This window comes from Prionailurus viverrinus, chromosome X (assembly GCF_022837055.1).
Source record: "Prionailurus viverrinus isolate Anna chromosome X, UM_Priviv_1.0, whole genome shotgun sequence".
NCBI lineage: Eukaryota > Metazoa > Chordata > Mammalia > Carnivora > Felidae > Prionailurus > Prionailurus viverrinus.
Genome location: NC_062579.1, coordinates 95,062,413 through 95,087,558, shown reverse-complemented (window position 1 = coordinate 95,087,558; position 25,146 = coordinate 95,062,413). Strand labels below are relative to the sequence as shown.

Below are 25,146 nucleotides of genomic sequence, written 5' to 3'. Positions count from 1 at the left end.
CTGCATTCTCAAGTATGTCTGGTCACCTGAGATATGAAAAGTAGCTCCCTAACAGGGAACAATAAAACCTCATCATCTTGAAAATGTAGGTGCAGAAATCAGAAAGGCACTAATCCTAAGCAGATGTCTCTTCATTTTTATTTTTCACACAAACAGGATCTCTGTCACAAATGCCCATTTAATAAAAAAAAAAAAAAAGAAGACGAAGAGTAGCTGTTGCAAGTTTAAATGCCTCTAGGCTATTACTTTCAAAAAGGTTTCTTTCTCCTGTTGATGCCTTTCTGAGCAATGGAAAGAAAATGAAGAATTGCAAGACGGGTTGGGGAGAGCTAGGAGAGCCGGGCACCCAGATGCATTGGCAAAAAAGTGAATGGGGGAGAAAGGCAGTCGGGGGCGGGGCGGAGGGGGACTGAAAAAAAAAGAAAACAAAAAAAACAGCTCCCACATACTGGGCCATTACAATGGCCATTTGGTACTTTTCACAAGAAGGTATTTACAAGTGACACTGGGAAAGCAAGGCCGATAGATCTTGCAAAATTCAACTTGGTGGTAATGGGACACCCATAGTCCAAACAAGTTGCTTGTTCCTAAAACTTAGAATTCTGGAATTTACACCACTCTCAGATGCCCTGCTGCCTTTTTTTTAAATGCCTTTTTTTTTTTTTTTTAACTAGAGCGAGCACGAGCAAGGAAGGGACAGAGAGAGACAAAAGATCTGAAGGGGACTGTGCACTGACAACAGAGAGCCCGATGTGGAGCTCAAACTCACAAAATGGGAGGTCATGACCTGAGGCGAAGTCAGATGCTTAACTGACTGAGGTACCCAGGCGCCCCTTACACAGCGGTCTTCCCTTAGCCACGGTTTCACTTTCCACAGTTTTCAGCTACCCGCGGTAACCTACAGTCCAGAAGCAGAAGATCCTCCTCCTGACATACTGTCAGAAGGTCAATAGTAGCCTAACGCTATTATCACAAGCCTATGTCATTCCCCTCGCGTCATCTCATCACGTAGGCGTTTTATCATCTCACATCACCACGAGAAGAGTACAGTACACTAAGAAATTTTGAGAGAGAGACCACATTCATGTAACTTTCATGTCAGTATATTGTTATAATTGTTCTCATTTGTTATTGGCTATCGCTAATCTCTCGCTGTGCCTAATTTATGAATTAAACTTTGTCACGGATATATATGTACATATAGGAAAAAACATAGTATACATAAGATTTGGTACTATTCATGGTTTCGGGCATCCATGGGGGTCTTGGAATGCATCCCCCCGCATCTGGGGGAGGTGGGGACTACTGTACACAGATACAGTGAAAAGAGTCACGGAGCAGAAGACAATCTTATTGTTTCAACACAACCAATCAGCAAAAAGCAATGGTGTCAGTGGAGGGGTGGGAATATTAGTATCACCTGGTCATTTTTTTTTAAATACCCATCCCACCCCACCCTCAGAGTACAAAAAGAAAGAGGCAAGGGATGCCTGGGTGGCTCAGTCGGTTAAGCACCCGACTCGATCTACACTCAGGTCATGATCTCATGGTTCATGGCTTCGAGCCCTACATCAGGCTCCACGCTGACAGTGCAGAGCCTGCTTGGGATTCTTGCTCTTTCCTCTCTGTTTGCCCTTCCCTTTCTCGTGCTTTCTCTCTCTCGAAATAAATGAACAAAAACTTAAAAAAAAAGAAAAAGAAGCAAGAGCTCCTACATTGAGACAATTATTAAAGGAGACAGATTTCTCCATATTCCTTCCCTATTCACCCTCACTTTTAGAGATCTTCGAATATCAATGCTATTTAAATGTTTAGTAATATTACTACCTTAAATTTATGCAATTCTAGTACCTGAGTAATCCTGGGAGGTGAGCGAGACTTCATTTTTCCAACGTGGCAAACGCAACAATGGTAACAGACTGACTTACCTAAGACCACTCGAATAATCTGACAGAGCTGAAAAAAATTCAGATCTCGAGTTTATGTTGATGGGCTCTCTCCAGTCAATCAGTTTTCTTGTATCTTTCTACACAAGAATATTCATTTAAGAGGCAAATGGCCTAATGGTGACAATTCAGCGTTTTACTACAAGTTTGGCCAATGACCCCAAATTACATAAGTGTCCAAACTAGGTAGTTTAACTTCACACCTAGCTGCAAACCCTCAAATAATGGGATCCCATTTACTGCAAGGACAACCATAGGGGACGACGTTGAATTTATAGCTCACGCATAGGAAGACTAGGCATCTTGTAACCTTGAGATGCTCAAGGGCAAATCTGGATTTTATTATTAATAGGCTCTGGATTCTGAACTCAGTAAAGTGAATCAAATAAAACGTGAGCTGATGTCTAAACCTTAACAGATTTTAAAACTATTTTCTCACATTTTTAATTCTCTATCCATTCTACCGCAAATAACATCTTAAACCCAACGCTTCATTTACACTAGAAGTCTTAATCAGAAGCATCTTCTATAGACTTATTCTACCTATGTACTACCACAAAGCTTACTTGCTTGTAATAGCCAAACTGACAATTACCTAAGCTTGTCTCCCTTACTGACCTTATCTCTTAAGAACAAACTTCAGAGGAAATGAATGACTATTTGATAAACTGTCATGTTCCTGTGGGCTTGCTGACACAGTTTTTTTTTTCTGAAGAAAGGTGTACACTTGGAAATATATGTGCATTTTTCTATCTTGACTCAGCATCTTACAGGTATATGTTAGCATGGCAATATTTTAGATATGGCAAGGATATGACCTTTCTGTAAAGGCACAAGCTATTATGTACTGGGAAATAGCAAGAAAGCTTATTCTGGGAGAGAAAGGTGGGAAAAAAATTATGAATAAAAGGCCAGCACAAGAAGATAGTGGACTGGAAAGTTTGACAGTAGCAAACTCAGAAAAGCACTTACCTTTTTCAGTGAATCTGTCCAATAAGATAAGTAAGATGGCCCTCATCAACGCTTTCATATATTAATAGCATCTACCTCTCAATATTTTTAAAAATATTTTAAGACAAATTAGGTAAATAAAGCTTTCAAATACTTTATTAAAATATGAAAGACGATTCAGGATTCAAAAAGGCTTTTTCAAAAAAGACTTTGGTAAAGAAACATGCAAACATAATTCATATATTTAGGATTATTCCAGAATGAACAAGTTAGAGTAAAAATTAGTTATGCCTATTAAAATTTAAACCCAAGCCACAAATAAGGAAAAATTATCTAAACATACACATTTGGTTTTGAAAGTCAGCTTTCCGAATTCCTTTACAAGTTAAAGTGATCCTTTTATTTCTAGAAATGGTAAATGGCCCACAATACATGATCACGGCCAACCTCCACCTTTGCACTCCCACTGCATCCATGCTAAATGCTCAGAAGCCAGATCTTGCCAATGCACGGAGAGTAGCTCTGTCTCTCGGCAGTTCATCAAGCTCACCCCCACTCATGTAAAAGCCAGAATTCCGATTTATTAGTTTACAATAGAATTTAGCATTTTCCTACAGACCATGGACCGGAGTATTTATGTTGACTCATTTGGCCTCTAACAACAGATCTACCTGCACATTGGGAACCTCACTTACCATGTGCTTATCACTTTTCATTGTCTTTTTTTTTTGTCTTTCCGCGTTACTTTTTAAAATCGTTATTGTTTTCTTGTCCAATTAGACAGTGCACTGCCTAGGCACAGGGACTGGGGGTGTTTACTTCTCTACCTCAGTGCCTAGTCTGTTTGTTGAGTGAATGAATTCCAGGAGCCCTGAAACAGCTTGATATATAATCAAATCACAAAAGTCATGAAAATATAAATGTGGCCAGAAAAATATAAATATCTGTCACTGTGTAAAATCTTGGCTCTCAGGTTGCCATTACTTGGAACTGTTGAGAAATAACATAACCATAAGGTTTCCAATGCTCTGGTGGGGGCTAATAGGGAGACCACTTGTAAATCAGCTACTCATGAGTCCAGATGCCGAAGCTTCCTCTCAAAATTAGGTTTTACACGGAGTAGCAACAACTGGGGCAGAGGTAGATGGTAAAAAAAAAAGTCTCTTTCATTGGATTTGTAATGTAATTTCAATTTTAACAAACGTTTAGGGCATATTTTAAATTATGGGATTTTTAAACTCCAGATTGGTCTGTGGATTCTACTATCCAATATCAGAACACTAGGCAAGAAGGTTGCTTTCAGAATTAAACAGAAATTCTTCACTCTTTATCTAGTACTTGTTTTAACACACAGTGCACAACTTCAGAAATTCCCCTTAAGGGTCTTCACCATCATAACTAGTGGAGAGCATAATACCTAATTAGAACCACGCACGACAAAGACAAGGGACACGAACCAGCTTCCTGACATCTAATCAAGCAAGACGTCTTAGAATCAGTAGCTGTCAAATAATATTTCACTAAAAAATGGTGCTTTTGAGAAAAACTGAGGGTTATTTTTATTTGTATTTGGCAAGAATTGACATTAATCTTTTATAAGGTATCACTGTGTTTTGAATCATTTCCCGTTCGTAAATACAACTGAAAATAACCTGTGGAATTCTTTTTTTCCCAGTCCTCATTTCAAAGCTCCTCATTATCGGCAAAGTCCATTTCAGCTTTTACATCATGCTAGATACTTCCATTACAGGACGATGATGGTTTTAGAAATACATTTGTAACTCACTGAACTGTATTATCTACAATATATAAGACTTAGCATATATTTAAATTATAGAAAATAAAGTAAAGGTATTTTATTTTCCCTCATGGTGCTTTCAGGAAGACATCAGGATCTTCTCTTCTCCCTAAAGAAAAATAATAACAAAAATCAAGAAAAGATAAACTTACAAGCTATAAACTTGAACGGGTTAACTTGAACTTATAATCAATCATGACATTTCCAACGGCATAAAGCTCACAAAGATACAACACAGTGATATAGCTCAAGCAACCAGTACTTAAAACTGAGTTGTAGGAGCGCTTGGGTGGCTCAGTCGGTTAAGCGTCCAGCCCTTGACTTTGGCTCAGGTCATGATCTCACGGTTCATGGGATCAACGGCCGCATTGAGCTCCACGCTGACAGTGCAGAGCCTGCCTGGGATTCTCTCTCCCTCTCTCTCCGCCCCTCCTTCACTCTCTCTCTCTCACAATAAATAAACATTAAAAAAAAGAAAAGAAAAAAACTGATTTATAAAGAATGGAATAGTGAGCAGAAAGGGATAGTTTGTAACTGTAGTTTGTAATTTGTAAACTGTAGTTCTATTTACATTTCTATTACAAAGGCTAACTACTCATTAATTTAATTCAGCACTTAAGTCTAATTGTCGGTTTATGGCTACGCCTTGGTCCCTGTCAAAAAAGGACATAACAACTCATTTTTTTATCACAAATATGCCTTGTTTCAATCAAGGCATATCCTCTTACTCCAAACAAGTGATTAACCCCTTTCAACAGATGAGTAAACAATCACATATCTGCTAAGTGCAGACATTGCCCGGTATTCTGTCGGTAGCTTGATACATACACTAAAAGAGCTTTGCTCAGGAGATGTAACAATTTGTGCCTATGGCATCATAAAGTGTACTAATTCAATTTCCTTTTGCTATGATAAAATTTCATTAATTCAAGCACCACAAATTCAGAACTTAGGATGGCGTGGGCCAAGCTAACATTAGCTTTTCCATCCCTGAAGGGAAAATACAGTTCCCTGAGCAAAGGTAAAGGACGGCCCGGGTGTTTTCCAAACTGTCCCATCTTTCACATTTGTTTGTGTCCGAATCAGCAAAGGGAAATGGTGCTTCCGTTTTGACAAAAGGGACTACGGAGAATAAGACAGAAAAGGACGAGTTTGCATGTGGGCTCATAGAATTTGTTATACTTTCCCAGAGTTTTATTAGGAGCGTACAGTATAGCATATTGAAACCATAGCACGTGAGTAGCCCCCTCTCACTTGATTGGCTGGCAATACCCACTGCATGTTTCTTACAGAACTTCCCATAACTCTGTGTTTGTGAATAGGTTAACTTCTAACCCCGAGCCTCCAAACCCTGTCGAAAACTAACAGTAAACCGTACCTGCAGTACCTTGTACACTTCTAACAGAGCACTTCTTCTCAACTGGATACTGCAGAGGTATTACAATACCTTGATCTGGCTTCTGAAATGCTGAAATGAGATTTTTTATTTTCCGGAAAAATCTTTTATGGACCCCGGGGGCCGTCTGGAAAATAAAAGGCCGAGCAAATTATTCACGTACCTCCTAATGATACCAGTAGGCCTACGAAATGCGTGAGGGATGCTTAGAAAGGCAACATTTGTGTGACCTGTTCAAATATTTGAAAACATCAGGAAAAAGGAAACAACATTTCTAGAAGAGCTTACTTTGGTTGGCTGAACTTCCCTGCAAGAGGAGCTAATGAGCTGTCATTTCAGTTCTCCCGGGGGTGGTATTAGTTTGTACAAGCTCTTGCTCATCGCCCTGCCCTTCCTGCCTGCTACCCATCATACATACCGAGCCTCTAAGGCTATACAGGCCATTACCCACAATGAATGCACCAACAGAGAGGATGCAGTTAAATACAGAGAAAACACAGATCGTACAGGTCATTAATAAAAAGCCTGAGAAACCAAACAACCACCACCACCACCACCCCATCCTCCCTGTCATCATTCCACACTATAAAATGCTATACAGGAAATTAAAAATTGACTGTAAGGATACACACAACGCACAGCTAGTTAGTCCTTCTCTCTCTCTCCCCTCACCATATGTCTGCTTCATCCTTCACAGGAAATATTTTCCTCCTCGGGAAACTTCCCTATCCTCCCCAAAACTGCTCTCCGCCAACACTTCACCGTGACAAGGTTTTCTCTCTGACACGAAAATGAAAGACTATCTAAGGTCACCTTTATTTATTTGTTCGTTTGCTTTTGAAGGGATCATTATTTGCAAGTGACTATTAAAATGTATTCCTTTCCCAACATCAACTCGCTTGCAAAGGCACGGCTGAAATCAACAACAATTTCCTGCAAAAGCTGATGAGCCCAGCTTCAGGCATCAGCTCAAAACTGTCATTTTACATAAAATAAAACAGTATTGCTATAAGCGATTGAACAATGACTAGGTTTTTTCTTAGAAAGCTGTTTTCCAGCGATTCCATCTGCAAGGCTCTTGAGGTGGGAGCTGTTTGTTTGTTAGCATTTAATGAGAAAAAACTGAAGGCTGGCCTGAAATCTTCAGCCCAACTACACTAAAAGCTGAAGACAGCACACCGTCTATAGTAACTCCCTCATTTCCTCCACTGGGGTAAGGGATCTTTCTTTGAAAGCATCGAAAAAGTTCTTTTCAGCTTTAAATTAGTGTCACTCACAGGCTCGCACAGCTCGGAGCCTCAGTACATGTAGAACACTCTCGCACTCGGCTCCGCCCCTTGGGTCAAAACACCTTCCCAGAACTCGACTTGAGACCTCATCCAAAGCACCACGGCCATTCTTCCAGGGCTCCAGTTTGTGGGCTCCTAGACAGAATCTCTAAATTGCACAGGCAGGTCACAGGCACAAAATACCTCCTTATATCCCCCTTAGAGCACTTTTTCATTTCAAAGCACTTTCCCGTGATTTGCCTCCACTATTTCCTCACCCATTGGCAGTGATTGGCTGATTTGGTTATTCCCATCTGACAGATAAGAAAATGCGAATACAAAGGGATAATTCAGCTTGCCCAAGGTCACACACATAACCAGAAGTAGAATTGGCTCCGGATCCCAGAACCTAGTCTTTTGTCTTTCAAGCCAACACCCACAATAAATTCACCAACAGAGACGATGAGACCAGACAGTTTCTAGAGAAGTTTGAGTCACCAGCCAGAAGAGAAACTATACACTCCCTCAGTGTGGAAATATTTCAAACCACACATCATTTTAGCTGTTCTTGTGGCTTGTAAAACCATTTATCAACAGAAGCATCTTTTTTATGGGGACTTATATGTAGTTAACACTTGATTACCCACACTAACAGAAAGGAATAATAGCACTGGATGTGTAATTTGAATTTGGGATGCAATGTTTTGCTGGCAAATGACTGCCCTAATTCATAGCGTTTTGCTTAGGTTAATAAGGAAAATTATTTAGCATCTACTGATGATCAAATATCCAGAAAAGCCCAAAGGCACTGAAGTCCACGGGGGGAGGTTGGTACATTTTTTTACAGTGTACTGATGACAACGCACATATCAATAAATGATAATTGATTGTAGAATTCTCTAAATTAACCATTTAGCAAAATTTTAGCTTGAGTCACAAGAGATAAGTTAACACACTAAGCAATGATAAAACCTAAAAGTCTTTCTAAAAGTAGGAATTAACACAATGTGTGTCTTTCATAATTCGGTGGATTCGGGTTCAAATTTCATTCCACTCTTTGAAACAAATCCCAGACTTACTTAGATTTCTAGCACAATCTTTGTGCAGAGGATGGAGTGTTACTGCCATGATTTTTCCTGCAGTGTGGCAAACCAAAGCATTGCACCAAAAAGCAGTATAAACATCTGTCATTTAACCAATTTTGAAAACACGTTCGCCATAAGAATTGTACCACTGACAACTCCCATTCTGCCACTGAACTTGGCTATTGTTCAAATTTGCACCTTTCCCATACTGTCATCTCTTTACTTATCCATGGAAACATGCTTTGGATCACAGCTGGTCTTCAATATGCTCTAGAGAAATTTCTTCCAGTCAGGTGATATGAGCTCTGAGAGTACACACTAGTTTAATATTCCCTTAGCAAAAACATAACTACGAAAGCAAATTTAGTAGATGGGAAGAAAATGCAATATGCATTTCAAAAATAAATCTAAAGCATTTTTTAAAACTGTTTTCCCCTTTGGAGAAAACATGCCAATCTTCTGCTCTCCTGGCGCAGATAATTACAATATTATTATATAAACGGGGTCAAACCAGACAACAGGATGAAAGGACATTTATGTCCAATAAGCCCTTTCTCCCTTAACGTGATCATAAACATGTAACAATCTGCATATGATGTTATACTCGAAATAGAAGAAAACAAATTTAAAGACAAGATTAGCTAAACCCTAATAATTTAAGATCCTTTCCATAGAGTATTCTTCAGCAGATGAAGGCTACTTCTCTAGGGAGAAGGGCTTTTTCTACTCAGATTGTATACATATATATATATATGTACATAGCAACACAATTATGCTTCATAATAAATGAAATTTAATTTCTTATTCAATCATCTCTGCAGCGATACAGAGAATTTTTAAATATAAACAGGTATAGTTTTGATTAGAAATGGTACTGCTTTTCCTCTAATTAGTATTGTAGTATTAATTATCTGTGATAATAATAAATTAAGTATTAATTGTAATTATTATTAATAATAAATTATTAATTGTAATTATTATTAATAATAAATTCTTTACTATATAGAGCATCAATGTGTTTGAAAACTTGCCCTCAATTTTCATCTCAGTAGTTCAACACATTTGTAGTCTGCAACTTGGGCTTTCTAGTTTACTGATGAATTTGTAAAGTTGCAGCTATTTAAGTCTAGACTTTAGAATTTCTTAAACACGCAGATTGAATTATTAACAGGAGATATTCCCATCAATGTTTTCAAATCGCTCATGATGAAGTGCTTTCATTATAAGGACAGACTGTTTCTAAGGAGTCCGAAATCAGAGAAAGCATTTGAGGTCAAAAGGTTCAGTTGCTGAGACCTCTACATCGGTGAGATGTGATATAGTACCCTGGTACATGGAAATAGATTCATTCTGCAAGCATTACTTGTAATGGCATAGTGACTTTCAAGTGTTTTCAAAGCCATCAGAGCCCATTTTTCTCATGAAATCGTATTCGAGCCCCAGTCGATAAGCAAAACAAAAGTGACCTGCTCAGATCAAAGATGAATCAGCGACCCAAAAGCATACCCGTTTATGTCCTCCTCTCTCTCTGGCCCCCACCCCCTGGCAACCCCAAGGCACCCAGATAGAAGAACCTTAGAATTTTGTGGAGCATACCTTGAAAACCATTGCAATGTTCCTCTAATTTCATTCTGCCTATCCATGTCCTTCCCACATGGCTCAGCTGGGAGTTTGGCCTCCATATATACAGCAGTCTTGATTACTAATACTTGAAAAATCCTCCCTTCTTTGAATCCCTATGCTAAATAACATAGCAATAAACATATACAATTATGTTGTTCAGCAATTTGGGTGAGGTCACGTTTTTTTAGGGCTTACTGTGCAGGTCCTTAGGCTAAGAGCTTTCTTTATATGCATTATCTCATTTAATCTTCAAAATGAGCCCTATGAGTAAGGAACTATTTTTAGGCTCATTTCACAGATGGAGAGATCTGTTCAAAGAAAAGTAACCTGCCCAAGGTCATAGACCTGTCAGGGAGGAGGGGGGGACCAGATCTGGAACCCAGATATAGCTGACAACAAACTCTGAGCTCTCACATCGCTATTTAATTCATGTTGTATCTATCTCCCTAAGCATATTATAGGCTCTTAGAAAACAGGAGTTCACTTTGTTTAATCCACTATAGAAACAACACACATATTGGTATCATTTGGTAAATAATTGCTTATTTAATCATTTTACATACTTTGTATATGCTTTCCAAAATTTTGCATAGGCACTAAAAGTTTGACACAATCCTTCAACTTTTTTTATCTTTCCCCCAAAGTGAGACCATTCTATACAATGGTGGCTGAACAGAACTGGAACAAAAATTCTCTAAAGCCTTCTTAATGATCCATGAACAGTTTTGGGTTGGAGTTTTAGTGATTTGAATTTCATGAATATTTGGGAAATGTAGGATTTGACAACCCTTTTATAAAACCAGCCTAAATTTCAAACACCTCCCTGATATCCCCAGAAGCAAAAAATAAATAAAAGAGCTATACCTCAGCACTCCAAGAACCTGTTTCTGTCTGGGACACTCGGTATGTATAAATGTAACCTTGATACCTGCGAAAGAATAAACCTCCATTACTGGAAAATTCCAAAAGAACAACAGATGCTCTAAATTTGAGCTTAACGATTACATAGGAATGTTACATATATTGGGACACACATATATGGTACCATTGCATTCGTAGGAAGAAAAGCTTGGGGGCTCTGATTTGCTTGCATATTATATCTGGCTAATCACAGTTTCCAGAGAGCTTTCTTTATCTTTTCCTTTTTTTAAAATGTATGAGCTCAGAGGGCACCGGGGTGGCTCAGTTAGTTAAGCGTCTGACTCTTGATTTCAGCTCAGGTCATGATCTCACGATTGTGAGCTCGAGCTCCACATCGGGTGAGCATGGAACCTGCTTCAGATTATCTCTCCTCTCTCTGCCCATCCCCAGCTCACATACTCCCTCTCTCTCAAATAAAAATAAAATAAAATAAAATAATCTTCTTTATTAAATTTTTTTAACGTTTATTTATTTTTGAGACAGAGAGAGACAGAGCATGAACGGGGGAGGGGCAGAGAGAGAGGGAGACACAGAATTGGAAGCAGGCTCCAGGCTTCGAGCCATCAGCCCAGAGCCCGACGCGGGGCTCGAACTCACGGACCACGAGATAGTGACCTGAGTCAAAGTCGGACGCTCAACTGACTGAGCCACCCAGGCACCTCATAATAATCTTCTTTATTAATAACATAACATAACATAAAATAAAATAAAATAAAATAAAATAGGGGTGCCCGGGTGGCTCAGTTGGTTAAGCCTGTAACTTCAGCTCAGGTCATGATCTCACAGTTCGTGAGTTCAAGACCCATGTCAGGCTCTGTGCTGACTGCTCAGAGCCTGGAGCCTGCTTCAGATTCTGTGTCTCCCTCTCTCTCTGCCCCTTCCATGCTCACGCTCTGTCTCTCCCTCTCTCAAAAATAAATAACATTAAAAAATTTTTTTGTAAGCAATAAAAAAATAAAATGTGGGAGTTCATACTCTTAAGGATTTGTCTAGTTGAGAGCCATTTTGGACAAGAAGAAGCTAGAGACCTGTTGTAATTGGTAAAAATCATGAATTATTAAATAGATTTAACAAGGTGTCATCAAATTATTTTTAAGTACATATGGAGCCTTAAGGTGAAAAATATTTCACTGGGATAAGGTACCGCAAGGTCCACTTAATAGTAATAATAATTATTATTATAAATATAATTAATATAATACTATATTTCCACAATATTACTATTATGGCTACTTTACAATATAACATAGTAAGAATTGTAATTTCAATTCAAAAAATGTCCTCTAAAGTACTTGAAAGCAGTTTGTCCTTTAGATGGGGTAAACATTCTCCCCCATCACTGAGTGTGTAAGCATACTGTATATCTGTATAATTGATGCCAAGAGTTTTATTTTATTTTATTTTTATTTTAGAGAGAGAACGCAAGCAGGGAAGAGCGGCAGAGAGAGAAAGAGAATCTGAAGGAGAGATTCAGCGTGGGGCCAGATGCGAGGCTTAATCCCACCACCCCAGATCATGACCTGAGCTGAAATCAAGAGTCAGACACCCAACCGACTGAGCCACCCAGGTGCCCCTCTTCTTCTCATAAGGCTACCAATGCTATTGGATTAAACCCCCACCTGTATGGCCTCATTTAACCTTAACTATATTCCAAAGGCTTATCTCCAAATGCAGCCACATTGGGGGTTAGGGTTTTAACATATGAATTTGACAAGGATACAATTCAGTCCATAGAACATGAATTATCTCTTTTGGACACCACAAAAATCCTATGACCTTTATACTGTGAAATTAATTTTATAGATGAGGGAACCAAGACTTTGAGAAGCTAAGTAACTAAAACCACACTAGAGATCAAGCAACAAAGATGGGATTTGAATCAGGCCTGTTTGACTCTAGAGCCCCAGCTCTTGGTCCCCATACTATAATGGATGTAGATTATTGATTATATTTTACTATCTATGATAATGCTGTTTAATTTGCCTAACAAACCTTTACTTCATAGAAAAGTAGGGTAAACTTTGTTCCGAATTATTTCAAAGTTTGAATATTAATATGGATCCAATTCTCTGAGTCAACAGAATTTTATTTTATCCGTTTTCTGATTGTTACTCTTAGGTACAAGTTTGGGTCAATATAAATCATTGGTTCGAATACATGCTACACTCTGGTAAGAAAAAAAAAAAGTATTTGGGGCACCTGGGTGGCTCAGTCGGTTGAGCATCTGACTCTTGATTTTGGCTCAGGTCACAATCCCAGGGTTATAGGATCAAGTCCCACATTACTCCCCATGCTGGGTGTGGAGCCTGCTTAAGATTCTCTCTCTCCCTCTCCTGTGGCACCTCTCCCCAGCTCACACTCTACATACATACATACACACATATATTTAAACTTTAAAGAACAGATGATTCTAAAGCATTCCAGACAGAAGGTCATCCTTGAATAACTGACCTCACTTACCATCAATTCCCTTTAGAACTAAAAGTCCTTAAATATGCGGATTAAATTACTATATCTTTAATCAATATTCATCAGTACTGATTACCTAAAGAACAAAAAAAAATACTTCTAAAAGACTATAATCAGTTTCATCCGATTTGTGAAACCAAAAAAATCAATTTAATTGCTGGTGTGGTTACAGGAAATGTTTCATTTTCATTATGAAGGTTTGTCAGCATCTTTAGATCACATATAAAATAGCTTGATGTATGCATATATATAAAACATGCTAAGTAAATATAAAATATTACATTGTTAAAGTCTTTTGTTTTTTTGAGCAATAAAATCCACCTCGAAACCCTCCAATTTCAGTAAGTACTCTACAGGGAACAAGGTGAGGGCTTTGATTTCCATTTTTCACCATGGGAACTCAAAACATAGGGCTTTAAGTGATTTTCTTAAAGTCACAGAGCAAAATGGAGATAGAAGCAGAGAAACAACATAGGTCCTTAGTTCCATTTTTCCTATGGGAAACGATTAAGGGCAGTAATTCGGTATCATTAAAGGTGATATGGAAATGCATTATTTAAAATCTCAGCATTGGGGCGCCTGGGTGGCGCAGTCGGTTGGGCGTCCGACTTCGGCTCAGGTCACAATCTCTCGGTCCGGGAGTTCGAGCCCCGCGTCAGGCTCTGGGCTGATGGCTCGGAGCCTGGAGCCTGTTTCCGATTCTGTGTCTCCCTCTCTCTGCCCCTCCCCCGTTCATGCTCTGTCTCTCTCTGTCCCAAAAAAAAAATAAATGTTGAAAAAAAAGAATTAAAAAAAAAATAAAATCTCAGCACTAATGCAAGCAAAATTGTAAGTGACCAGTTTTCACTTTCTAAAACAGTGAGCCTCTAAAAAATACAAAGAATCTATCTCCCTACTATCATTCATCTTCATTTAGTCAAAATAAATGAGTCTGTTTTGAAAATTGTTTCCTAACGAATCTGATCTTATCTCACTTTCAGTTAAGCAGCAAGAACCTGAGTACCACTTCAAAAGCCCTTCCCTCCTTCAGTCTCTGAACAACCTAATGTCAGTGGCACCTAAGACTTCTTGTGATTAACCCACCTAATATTAACAATTTCCTACTCCCCCGCCGCTCAGATTTCTGAATGAGCAGAATCGGTTCGCCTCTCAGATAAGCCAGTAGTTCATCTCTTCCACTTTCATGTCACTGAGGGAACTGACCCAGATCCCCTGTGTCAACTCTTGTTACCCTAAGGTCGTGGATGGAAGAGCTCTAAAACAGTGCCATCCAAATTACATTCCCAGGGTAATAATATCAGCATCACCCGGGAACTTGTTAGAGATGCAGGACTTCAGGCCCTGCCCCAGAACTGCCGAATCAGAATCTGTACTTTAACAAGATCTCCAGGTGATTTGTAAGAACGTTCCAGTTACAGGCAGATTAAAATGCAAAGAGAATGCCCACACCTATGGGATTATTGACGGCAATTTCTGCAAAGTCAAGCTGGCTTCTTTCCACTCGCCCCGGGCACTTCTGTGCCACCGCCTCCAGAGTCAGTCTCCGCTTTAAGAGCGCAGAGAATTCAGAGGACACTTACCGTGATGAGCACTGAGTAAGGTACAGAAATGTTGAATCATTATATCGTACACCTGAAACTAACATAACACTGCGTGTCAATTATACCTTCAATAGGAAAAATTTTTAATTCCAAAATAAATTGTTTAAAAGAAAAAAAATAAACATAAGCTGAAGGTTTTTCAATGGTTTCAAAAGGCTCCACAGAGCCGTGTTTCTGAACCGCTGACTTCTTTTCCAACAAAATTTCATGGTTTTGTTTTCTGTAGCTTGAATTATGGAATGATCATTAAAACATAAAATTAAACCAAAATACTGAATATGTTTTTTTCAAACTATGCATACTCTCTCCCTGTCCACTGAAAAACTGCTGTTTTAGGAAATAAAGTTATAATAAGAGCTATAAAACCGTGCATATTTTCGACCCACTGAACGACCTTGCTTATCTTCACACACTCCAAGGAATCAAGGGACAAAGCAGTTTCATAAAGATTTTCGTAGTAGTTCTATTTTAATGGTGAAAAAAATAGAATTAACCTAAGTACCCCAAAATAAAGAATGTTATTCAAAATAAGAAAATGGTAACAGAAAGAACCATTCAAAATTATACCAAAATTCAAAGGGATTAGAACCCTCTTATATTTTTCAAAGAATGTTAAGCACATGGATTATGTTAATATAAAATTATGGTATGTGAAAGACGTGGACCCCACTCCGATTACAACTATTCAGACCCATTCCTGTATGTATACAAACTAGAAGTAAATTTAAACTCATATAAATGCATCCTTGCATATTAATTTTTCCTATAAAGTTATATGTGACTAATAACATTTTTAAAAATTTTTTAATGTCTATTTATTCTTGAGAGAGAGAATGACAGAACACGAGCAGGAGGGGGCAGAGAGGGAAACACAGAATCTGAAGCAGGCTCTGGGCTCTGAGCTATCAACACAGAGCCTGACATTGGGGCTCGAACTCACAGACCACGAGATCATGACCTGAGCCAAAGTCCGTCGCTTAACCGACTGAGCCGCCCAGGCACCCATGACTAATAACATTGTTTAAAGAAAAATTAGCAAAATTATGATTTCGTGCTTTAGAAATCTAGTCTAAGCAAGTTACAAATCAGAAAAATATAATTTATTTTTTCAAACTGTTGCATCCCTTTTTTTCAAATTTTTTAAATGTTTTTATTTATTTTTGAAGGAGAAAGAGAGAGACAGAGCATGAGTGAGGGAGGAGCAGAGAGAGAGGGAGACACAGAATCTGAAGCAGGCTCCAGACTCTGAGCTGTCAGCACAGAGCCCGATGCGGGGCTCGAACTCACGAACCGTGAGATCATGACCTGAGCCGAAGTTGGACGCCCAACCGACTGAGCCACCCAGGTGCCCCTGTTATATCCCTTTTAGGATTATCTTTCTTCTGACTCTTTCCATTAATACAGACAAACTAAGAATGTGGTGTAATTTTAACTTCCTTGCTCCACCAAATCTTTGTCGGACTTGTTGATTAGCCTGGAATTCAAAATCTATCATGAAGAAAAAAAGCTAGAAAACGAATAATTGGTAGACAACAGCAGAGGTTTTTTTGTTGCTGTTATTGTCATTAATTTTCTTAACTAATACTTTGCATTTTAATGACTACAAAGCATGTGTTGATTCAGTCCCGGCCAAAATTAAAATTTGCCTTTATTTTGTCAAAAGTTGTCCCAACCCTTAAAAAAGTGCCCTGGTTAGAGATGAATGAGGGTGCCTGGTTGGTTCAGTGGGTAGAGTATCCGACTGTTGAACTCAGGGTCATGAGTTCAAGCCCTATGTTGGGGGCAGAGATCACTTAATTAAAGAAATGAATGAGAAGAAAGCAACCTGATTTATTACTTATTTTCTCAAAGGGTCAGCGTTGGGGACAGATCTTGGTTTAGAACTAACAAAACCACATCAATTCCTTCTTTATACCACTTCAAGGCCTACAGAGAAGAAAAAGTTTAGCTACATCTGACTCCTTCATGCTTACAAAATAATGCTTAATGCTATGTGCAAAATTCAAGGCACAATTATAATGTGACTGATTTTTTTAACAAATATTTCAGAACTTTTATACCCAAAAAAATGATATCCTATAGAAAGCCATCATTATTGAGACTATACTCTGATTCAAGAAATTTCCGAATTTCCTATGGTTCAATCTTCATTTTTTTCAGAGTGAACTTGAATTTTCAGAACCATCAAGTCATTCAGCTTCAACTCTGGTGGGAAAAATATGTAAAACCAGTTTCGATTAGTCATGACAATAAATATCACGTCTTCTTCCCCTTAACTGCCACATAACATACATATTTATGTATTCCTACGATGTTCTAACTTTGTATTGCAATTATTTGTAGACCTTTTATTTATAGTAACAAACACCTACCACATGTTAGCTTTATAAATATTAACTTGTGTAATAATCCTCTGCGGATTATTAACCCTATTAGGTAAGTACTATTATTATTACCATTTCCCTTTTCACAGATAAGGAACCTGAGATACAGAAAGTTTAAGTAACTTGCCCAAGGTAAAACAGCTAGTTTTACAAAGTTGGGATGCATACCCAGAGTCTGGCTGAAAGATCTATGCTGCCCCTCTCATATCAGAGGGAATGAATTAATAATACATTGGTGTTAAGATGATGCCAAAAGCACAAGTCTCAAAAAGGGAGGGAACCTTCTTGGCCTCAGGGCTGGAGGCAAACATTGAGGGGGAGAAAGAAAGAAGGGGCTGGAGGGACGAGGCCAGTTGAGGAGAGCCCAAAAAAGGTTGACCCAGACTTCTCCTTCACTTAGGCAAATGACATCCTCAGATTAATCTTGCAACTTCAATTTCGCATTGTCAACCAGAATCAGCACTTGATTTGCTGGCCTATGAAATGTCCATTGATGTAGGGGATGTAACTTTAATCCTAGGCTGCCTTTCAGGCTTGCTCTGCCATTAATAGATTTACTCAGAACATCCAAAATAACTCTGGTGACCTAAATTATCATGAAGATAAATGAGGCACCAACACATATATCCAACTGTATTCAAAAACCCACTGTAAATTAAGTAATCATTTCTCATTCTTTTGAGTTCTTTGCTACGATGTTCCCCTCTATTGCAACTGGTAAACTGGAATTTGATTTCATCACTGCTCCTTCCCCCGTTTCTCCAGTTCAGTGGTTTGATAGGCACTTTATTCCCAGTCATCCCTTTAATCTCAAAGGACAAAAAGATAATTATCCTTTTATCCAAAGCCATACATGTCAAGTGACTTCATTATGTGCCCTTGTAAAGAATATAATAGCATTTCTGCTTCCAAATCTTCCATCAGATAGGTAGCAAGCAAAGTCAGGGATGTACAGAAGAATGCTACTTATGGAAATAAACCATTTCTGCAAACTAATTATTTTAAATATCTTAAACTGGTCTTTCTCTTATCACCATCAAACTATCCCGCTGGGCATTTAGGACTTTCCCCATGGCTGTCTGCATTGAGGGTAAGAAGAGAAGGACTGTGAGAGTTCATGTGTACATACCTCAATGAAAAGAAAATATACATGGAAAACCAAAAAGAATAAACTAAACTACACTAAAAGAGGGGCACCTGGGTGATTCAGTCGGTTAAGCGTCCAACACTTGATCTCGGCTCAGGTCCTAATCTCACGGTTCAGGGTTTTAGCCCCACATCAGGCTCTGCAATGGCACAGAGCCTGCTTGGGATTCTGTCTCTCCTTGCCTCGGCTCCTCCCCTGCTTGTTCTTTCTCTCTCTCTCAAAATAAAAAAATAAACTTTAAAAAACTACCCTAAAATAAAATAAAACCTATTTACATTAATAAGAGCACTTTTAGTATATCGGATGAACATAAGAAAAATATGCCAAGTCAGTAACTTTCTTAAGCAACAGAAGAATATGGTGGAAAAAGAAAATCCCATTTATGATAGAAACAAAAAAAAAAACTGACGCACACATTCATACCCACAATGATGAGAAATACATTTTTAAAAATGTGCAAGACCTATGAAAAGAAAACTACAAAACCTTATTGATAGATACAAATTTTTTAAATTAAGAAGTGGAGAGATGTATCAGGTTTTCTGATGGGAAGATTACATTCTTTAAAGATGACAATTCCTCCTTAATTTATTAAATGAGTTTAATGTAATCCCAATGGGATTTTTAAAATAAAAAAAAAATTATTCTAGATTGCATCTCAAAGAACCAACAAGTAAGAACAGCAAATAATTGGGGCACTTGGCTGGCTCAGTCGATGGAGCTCGTGACTCTTCATCTCGGGGTTGTGAGTTTGAGCCCCACACTGGGTGTGGAAATTACTTAAAAATAAAATCTTTGGAAAAAAATAAGAGCAAATAATTGTTTAAATGTATTAAACTTTATCATACTATAGTGTTAGCAATACAAGAATAATAGATCAGTTAAGCCAAATAGCTGGGAAACAATAACTGCTATATGTTAGAGTTTAATATATGGTAAAGTAGGCTAGGAAGTTGATGGGGAATGGAAGTTCTATTTACAATTATATTGTGACAATTGTTAGCTATTTTGAAACAAACTCAAATTAGATCCTTTCCCCACATCAAAATGAAGTTCCACATGGAATCAAAGAGTAAACTAACCAAACCATAAATTGAACACAAAACTGAAGTGAAGTTTTAGGACATCTCTGGAGGAGAAAGAACTTTCTAGGCTGGGAAGCAAAGGAAGACATTAAACACAAAGAAAATGAGCGACAGATTTAACTACTAAATGTTAACTTGTTTGATATGGCTAACACTAAACTGAGGAAAGATACTTGCAACACATCAATGATTTGTATATAAAAATTAATAACGTGTTAAGAAAAATAGTAAGATCCAAATGGTTAAATGGCAAGGTACACAAAGAGCCAATTTATGAACAAGGAAATACAACAGCTTACCAACCATAGAAAAGACACTCACTAAACAAAGAAATATGAAATAAAGAGTAAGACACCAAGTTTCAAGGAAAATGTTTGTTAACAAGAATACCCATTTCTAGGGAGGGGATGGCGAAATGGACACTCTCATGCATTATTGGTGAGCATATATATAAACTTGCATAACCATTTAGGAAAAAGTATTTGGTGATCATGCATATATCAAGAATCCTAAGCTGCTAATGTTTCCTGACCTAGAAATTACGTATCTTGAAATTCATTATAAGGAAGTAATCATAAATACAAGGAAATCTTTATGGACTGAAACATGAATCATGAGGACATAACAGCAAAAAAAAAAAATGGAATGATTCAAATGTCTAATAATAGATGACTGGTTAAGGAAAATATAGTACATTTACTGGCTGACCTATCATGCAGCCATTAAAAATAATGTCTTAAAATCATTTGTAAGAACATTACATATGAATGGGGTTTTTTTCATGTTAAATGGAAAATGCAGTAGAATACACTATTGTAAGAGCACATGTGTGTTTACAGAGCAATTTATTAAAATAAGAAAGAAGATTCACTTAATTTTCAACAATTGTCTGTAGCTTATAAAACTATAGATGATTTCCCTCATTTCCATTCTCTACATTTTTCAAATTTTCTATAATATGAAAAAGTATTAGGATCTATTTTTAATAGACTCATTATACAAAAAACTAGATTTATGTATTGAAAATAACCAAAAGGAAAACTCACTTTAAAAGAAGGTGAGCAATTCTATCAATGGAAAACACCTTCAGTACTTTATAAGATTCAATTTTCCAAAACTGAACCTAGGAAAAGGCTCAGAACCAGGGAAAGGAGCAAATGTTGTTTGAAAGTGTAAAGTACAGTTTGAAAGGCCCATGTAATGCGTTATTTCTACAATAAAAATACAAAAACTAAAACTCAGCCAAACCTTCTTGGATAATGGGAAAAAACAGAACACAAAATGAAAAACTATTCTGAGTGAACTCTACAATCAATTCATGATTTTTAGCTAGATCTTGCTGTTCATGAGTATATGACACCATTTACATTGTTATTTCTACTGCATATCATACGCATACAGGTTTTGGTTTGAAATGAGTACATGGTTTATTTCAAGATAAAATTTGATTATTGTTACTACAGCATAGTACTAAAATGGGGGCATGAAATTTTTATGTTTATCAAAAGGGACCCTTGGCTCAGAAAGATTGAGAAACTTTCATAAAAGACAATGTACCCTTGTGTCTTCCCTCTGTAGCTCGGTCTGGCAATCACACTCTAAGACTTTGAGGCCCCAGTGTGTCCATCAAAAGACATGCTAGGGGACTCCCAATTTGCCTACTTTATTCTGCTACTTCATAGTGAGGTTTGCATGGAGAACTAAGAGTCGTAAAAACTGAATTTATGCAAGATTCACTTTGGGTAAAAACTTAAATGGTTAAGAATTTCCCACCCTGCCTAAATTAATTCCTTCCGCGGCCTTGGCCTACATGGGCAAAAGGCTAAAGTTGTCCTCTCTTTTGCAAATTTTACCAACAGCTCTTATGCAGAAGGTAGGCACACATTACGATTCCTATTTAACAGCTATGGAGACCAAAACCCACAGAAGTTGAGTGACTTCCCCAGAGTCCACACCCTGGCCTCCTGATTATCAGTCCAAAGCTCTTTGCAGTAAAGAAGACTATTTGCCATGGCAATTCATTTGTTATTTAAAAAATATCTACCGTGTGTCTATGTGCCTCATAATGTGCCTCATAATGGCTACTATGTGCTAGGTTGTGTTCCTGGTGTGGGAGACAACGTCCCTGCCTTCACTCAGTTTCCATTTTTGCTAAAGAACACAGCAATACAGAAGTAAACAAGCAAATGGCGGATAGTTTAAAGCTCCTTGGAGAAAAATAAAGTGCTAGGGTATGACAGGCACAGAGAGGGTGGTCAAGGAAGTGGTCTCTGAGGCAAGAGGCAAAAGTAACAAGCTGTAGGGGCACCTGCGTGGTTCAGTCGATTGAGCTTTGGCTTTTGATTTCGGGGAAGGTCATGATCCCAGGGTCGTGGGATCAAGCCCTGCATGGGGCTCCGTGCTGAGCGTGGAGCCGGCGTAAGATTTGCTCTCTCCCTCTGCCCCTATTCCCACTCTCTCTCTCTAAAATTAAAAAAAAAAGTAACACACTGTGGAGCTCCTCAGAGCCAAGTTAAGTTTTTTTTTAACCTCTAGGTTAAGGGGTTCATTACCTCCCTTGTCAGCTTCTCTAAAGAAGCCCCTTTCATTTGCCCACTCATTCCTCCACATTCTTTTGATAAGAAAAGAGCCTAAGAAGACTAGTTGGCTTTCGCTGACCTACCTATCCCAGTTTCCACTGGGCAAAAACAATAATGTAAGCATACCATAAAGATTTGAGCCCAAGACTAGTATCAAAAAGACAATAAATACCAAGTGCTGGCAAGGATGTGGAGAGAAGGGAACACTCCTGCACTGTTGGTAGGAATGTAAACCGGTGCAGCTCCTATGGGAAACAGTATGGAGGTTCCTCAAAAACAGAATAGAAATACCATGATCCAGTAATTCCACTACTGGGTACTTACCCAAAGAAAGCAAAAATACTCATTCAAAAAATATATATATATGCCCCCCTATGTTTATTACGTTATTTACAATAATGGCTGTTTACAATCGCCAAGATAGGGAAGCAACCCAAGTGTCCATCAACAGAATAAAATACAGAATAAAATCTTGCCATTTGTGACAACATGGACGGACCTAGAGGGTATTACGGTAATAAGTCAGGCAGAGAAAGACAAATACCGTATGATTTCATTTATATGCGGAATCCAAAAGACAAGACAAACCTAATCTTAAACACAAAGGACAAGCTGGTGGCTGCCAGAGGGGAGAGAGATGGGGGGGATGAGCAAAATAGGTGAAGGGGATGAAGAGGTACAAATTTCCAGTTATAAAATAAATAAGTCACGGAGATGAAAAAGCACAGCACAGGGAGTACAGCCAACAATATCGTAATAACTTTGTATGGTGACGGATGGGGACTACACGGATCGCGGTGAGCATTTTGTAATATGCACGGAATTGTCAAACCACTATGCTGTACACCCGAAACTAATAGAACATCGTATGTCAACTGCATCTCAAAAGGAGAAAAAAAAATATCCGAGCCCAAGAGATTCACCTGCTTCCACGTATTTCTCTTGAAGCCCGTAGAATCAATGTATTTGGCATGGCCCGAGAGTTACCACATGCATGGCTTGACCACGTGAAAAAAGAAAAAACGATAAACAGCAAAAATCGTCTAATAACCGCCTCAGTAGGATCTCTCTTCACTGACCCAGAAAGTACTTCACAATCTTGCAGTGTCTCATTAGGTATCAAAATTACTACCAAGCCCGTTCCTTCATTTTGTTTCCGACTAGAACCCACTACGCAGCGTAGGTGTTTTCATGGGTGTTTTTATTCTGCTGACAAAAAAAGTGATGGAGCTAGGTCCTTCCTTAGAAATGCCCCACGAGCACTGAAAGAACTCGACTGAAAGCAAATACAGAAATAATAACACTAGCTTATACTTCCCGAGCATTTATGACGTGTCAGGCCCAGTGCTAAATTCTTCACTGGCATTATCGCATTTGATCCTCCCTATCCTAGGAGTTAGGTAGTATTATTATACCCATTTTATGGACAAGAAAAGTGAGGCACTGAGAGGTTAACTTGCCACCGTCACAGGCCTACCATCAGACTAGCGCAGGATTGCTAGATCCTGACCCTGACCCCGGAGCCCTGGAGCCAAGACGAAGGTGCATTTGATTCAAAATGGGTGTTAGACTAAGGCATGCCCTAGTCTAAGGGCATGGAGGGAAAACACCCTTGTTATGATTCAGCTCTGCCCTTTACCACTCCTGTAAGTCCTAGCTTTTTCTCAAGAAGGGTCCTACTTCTGGAACCCCATGCCCCCACACACATCTCCGCTAGAGGAAGCTAAGTAAGCAGATGCAGAGAGGGAGCTTTCCTTACAAACACACCCCTCTCAGCACCGCGACCCAACGGGCATTGCACTCTAAGATTTCATTTCTTAGTCTTCTTCCTCTCCCTGTCCTCTTCCTTTGGGAGGACGCCTTCAATTCCATTTACGGAGGTCTGGAGAGAGCCCTTTCCTTTTCCCAGGAGCTGGTGGCCCCCATTCTGGCCAGTCCAGCATCCCAGGGCTCCACCTTGCAGGCCTCGACTAGAGGTCAAAACGGGAAGTCGGGAGCCTGGATCATTCTCGAAGCAAAGGAAATTCTAGGCTGTGTTTCCCCACCCCAAAGGGCATTCTCAGCAGCTGCCACAAAAGACCAGGGGGTGGCCCTTCTGGAGAGTGAGGGCCCGGGGAGCGAAATCCTCAGTGAGGGGCCTAAGCCAAAGCGTGGTCCACCACCGACCTAGGCTGGACCTGAGGAAGGCCTCGGGGCCATCATGTGGTCAGTGGAGGAGGCCTGGACGTCGCCTGCCACCGCCTCCCGCCCACGCCACCCGTGCGCCCCCAAGCAGGTGCCCTCTTCGGGCCCGACCCCCCCCCCCCACCCCGGGCCACCGCGACCTACTCACAGCACACACAGGCAGTACACGCCCGGGACGCTCTCGCTGTCCCTCAGCAGATAGCTGCCGTCCAGACCCGTGGCCAGCAGGAGCTTCTCCCCCGTCTCCCGGCTGATTTTGCCATGGTACACGGCCACCGCGTCCATGGCCTGGGGGACTCTCGGGCCGCTGAGGCGACGGACGGGTGCAAGGCAGTTGTCACGACCGCTGCTGCAAGCCGGGCGCGAGTCAGCCACCTGACTCCCAGTTCAGCCAGATGTGCAGAAAAAGAGAGAGGAGCTCCCCAACAACAGGATGTTGTCTATCTGCCTTAAAACCTCCTTCTCACACTTCAATGAAAACCAGCTCAGCAATTTAGAAGCTTGGTTATTGCCACAATGTTCGATCCCCCTCCCCGCCCCCACCCCCACCCCCAACACAGGGTTCAGAAGGACAGGGGAGGCCCGCTGGAAGACGGTCCTTGCAAGATTTGGGGGTGGACTACCAAGGTGGACCCTTGCACACAGGCAGGAATGCTTGCTAATGCTTCCGTTCTTGCATTTTTCCCAGGGGCCACCAGGGATGACTTAG

The 25,146-nt window shown here is 39.4% G+C and overlaps 1 protein-coding gene across 1 annotated transcript; it reads right to left on the bottom strand.

The window, feature by feature from the left end:
- Positions 1-3,079: 3,079 nt before the first annotated feature.
- On the bottom strand, positions 3,080-24,919 carry SH2D1A (SH2 domain containing 1A). Its single transcript, XM_047844106.1, has 4 exons — positions 24,586-24,919; positions 10,932-10,995; positions 6,074-6,218; positions 3,080-4,804 (listed from the first exon to the last, which is right to left on the bottom strand). The coding sequence occupies exons 1-4, from the start codon at positions 24,720-24,722 to the stop codon at positions 4,764-4,766; spliced, it is 387 nt and encodes a 128-aa protein (XP_047700062.1). The 5' UTR covers positions 24,723-24,919; the 3' UTR covers positions 3,080-4,763.
- Between the last annotated feature and the right edge of the window lie 227 nt (positions 24,920-25,146).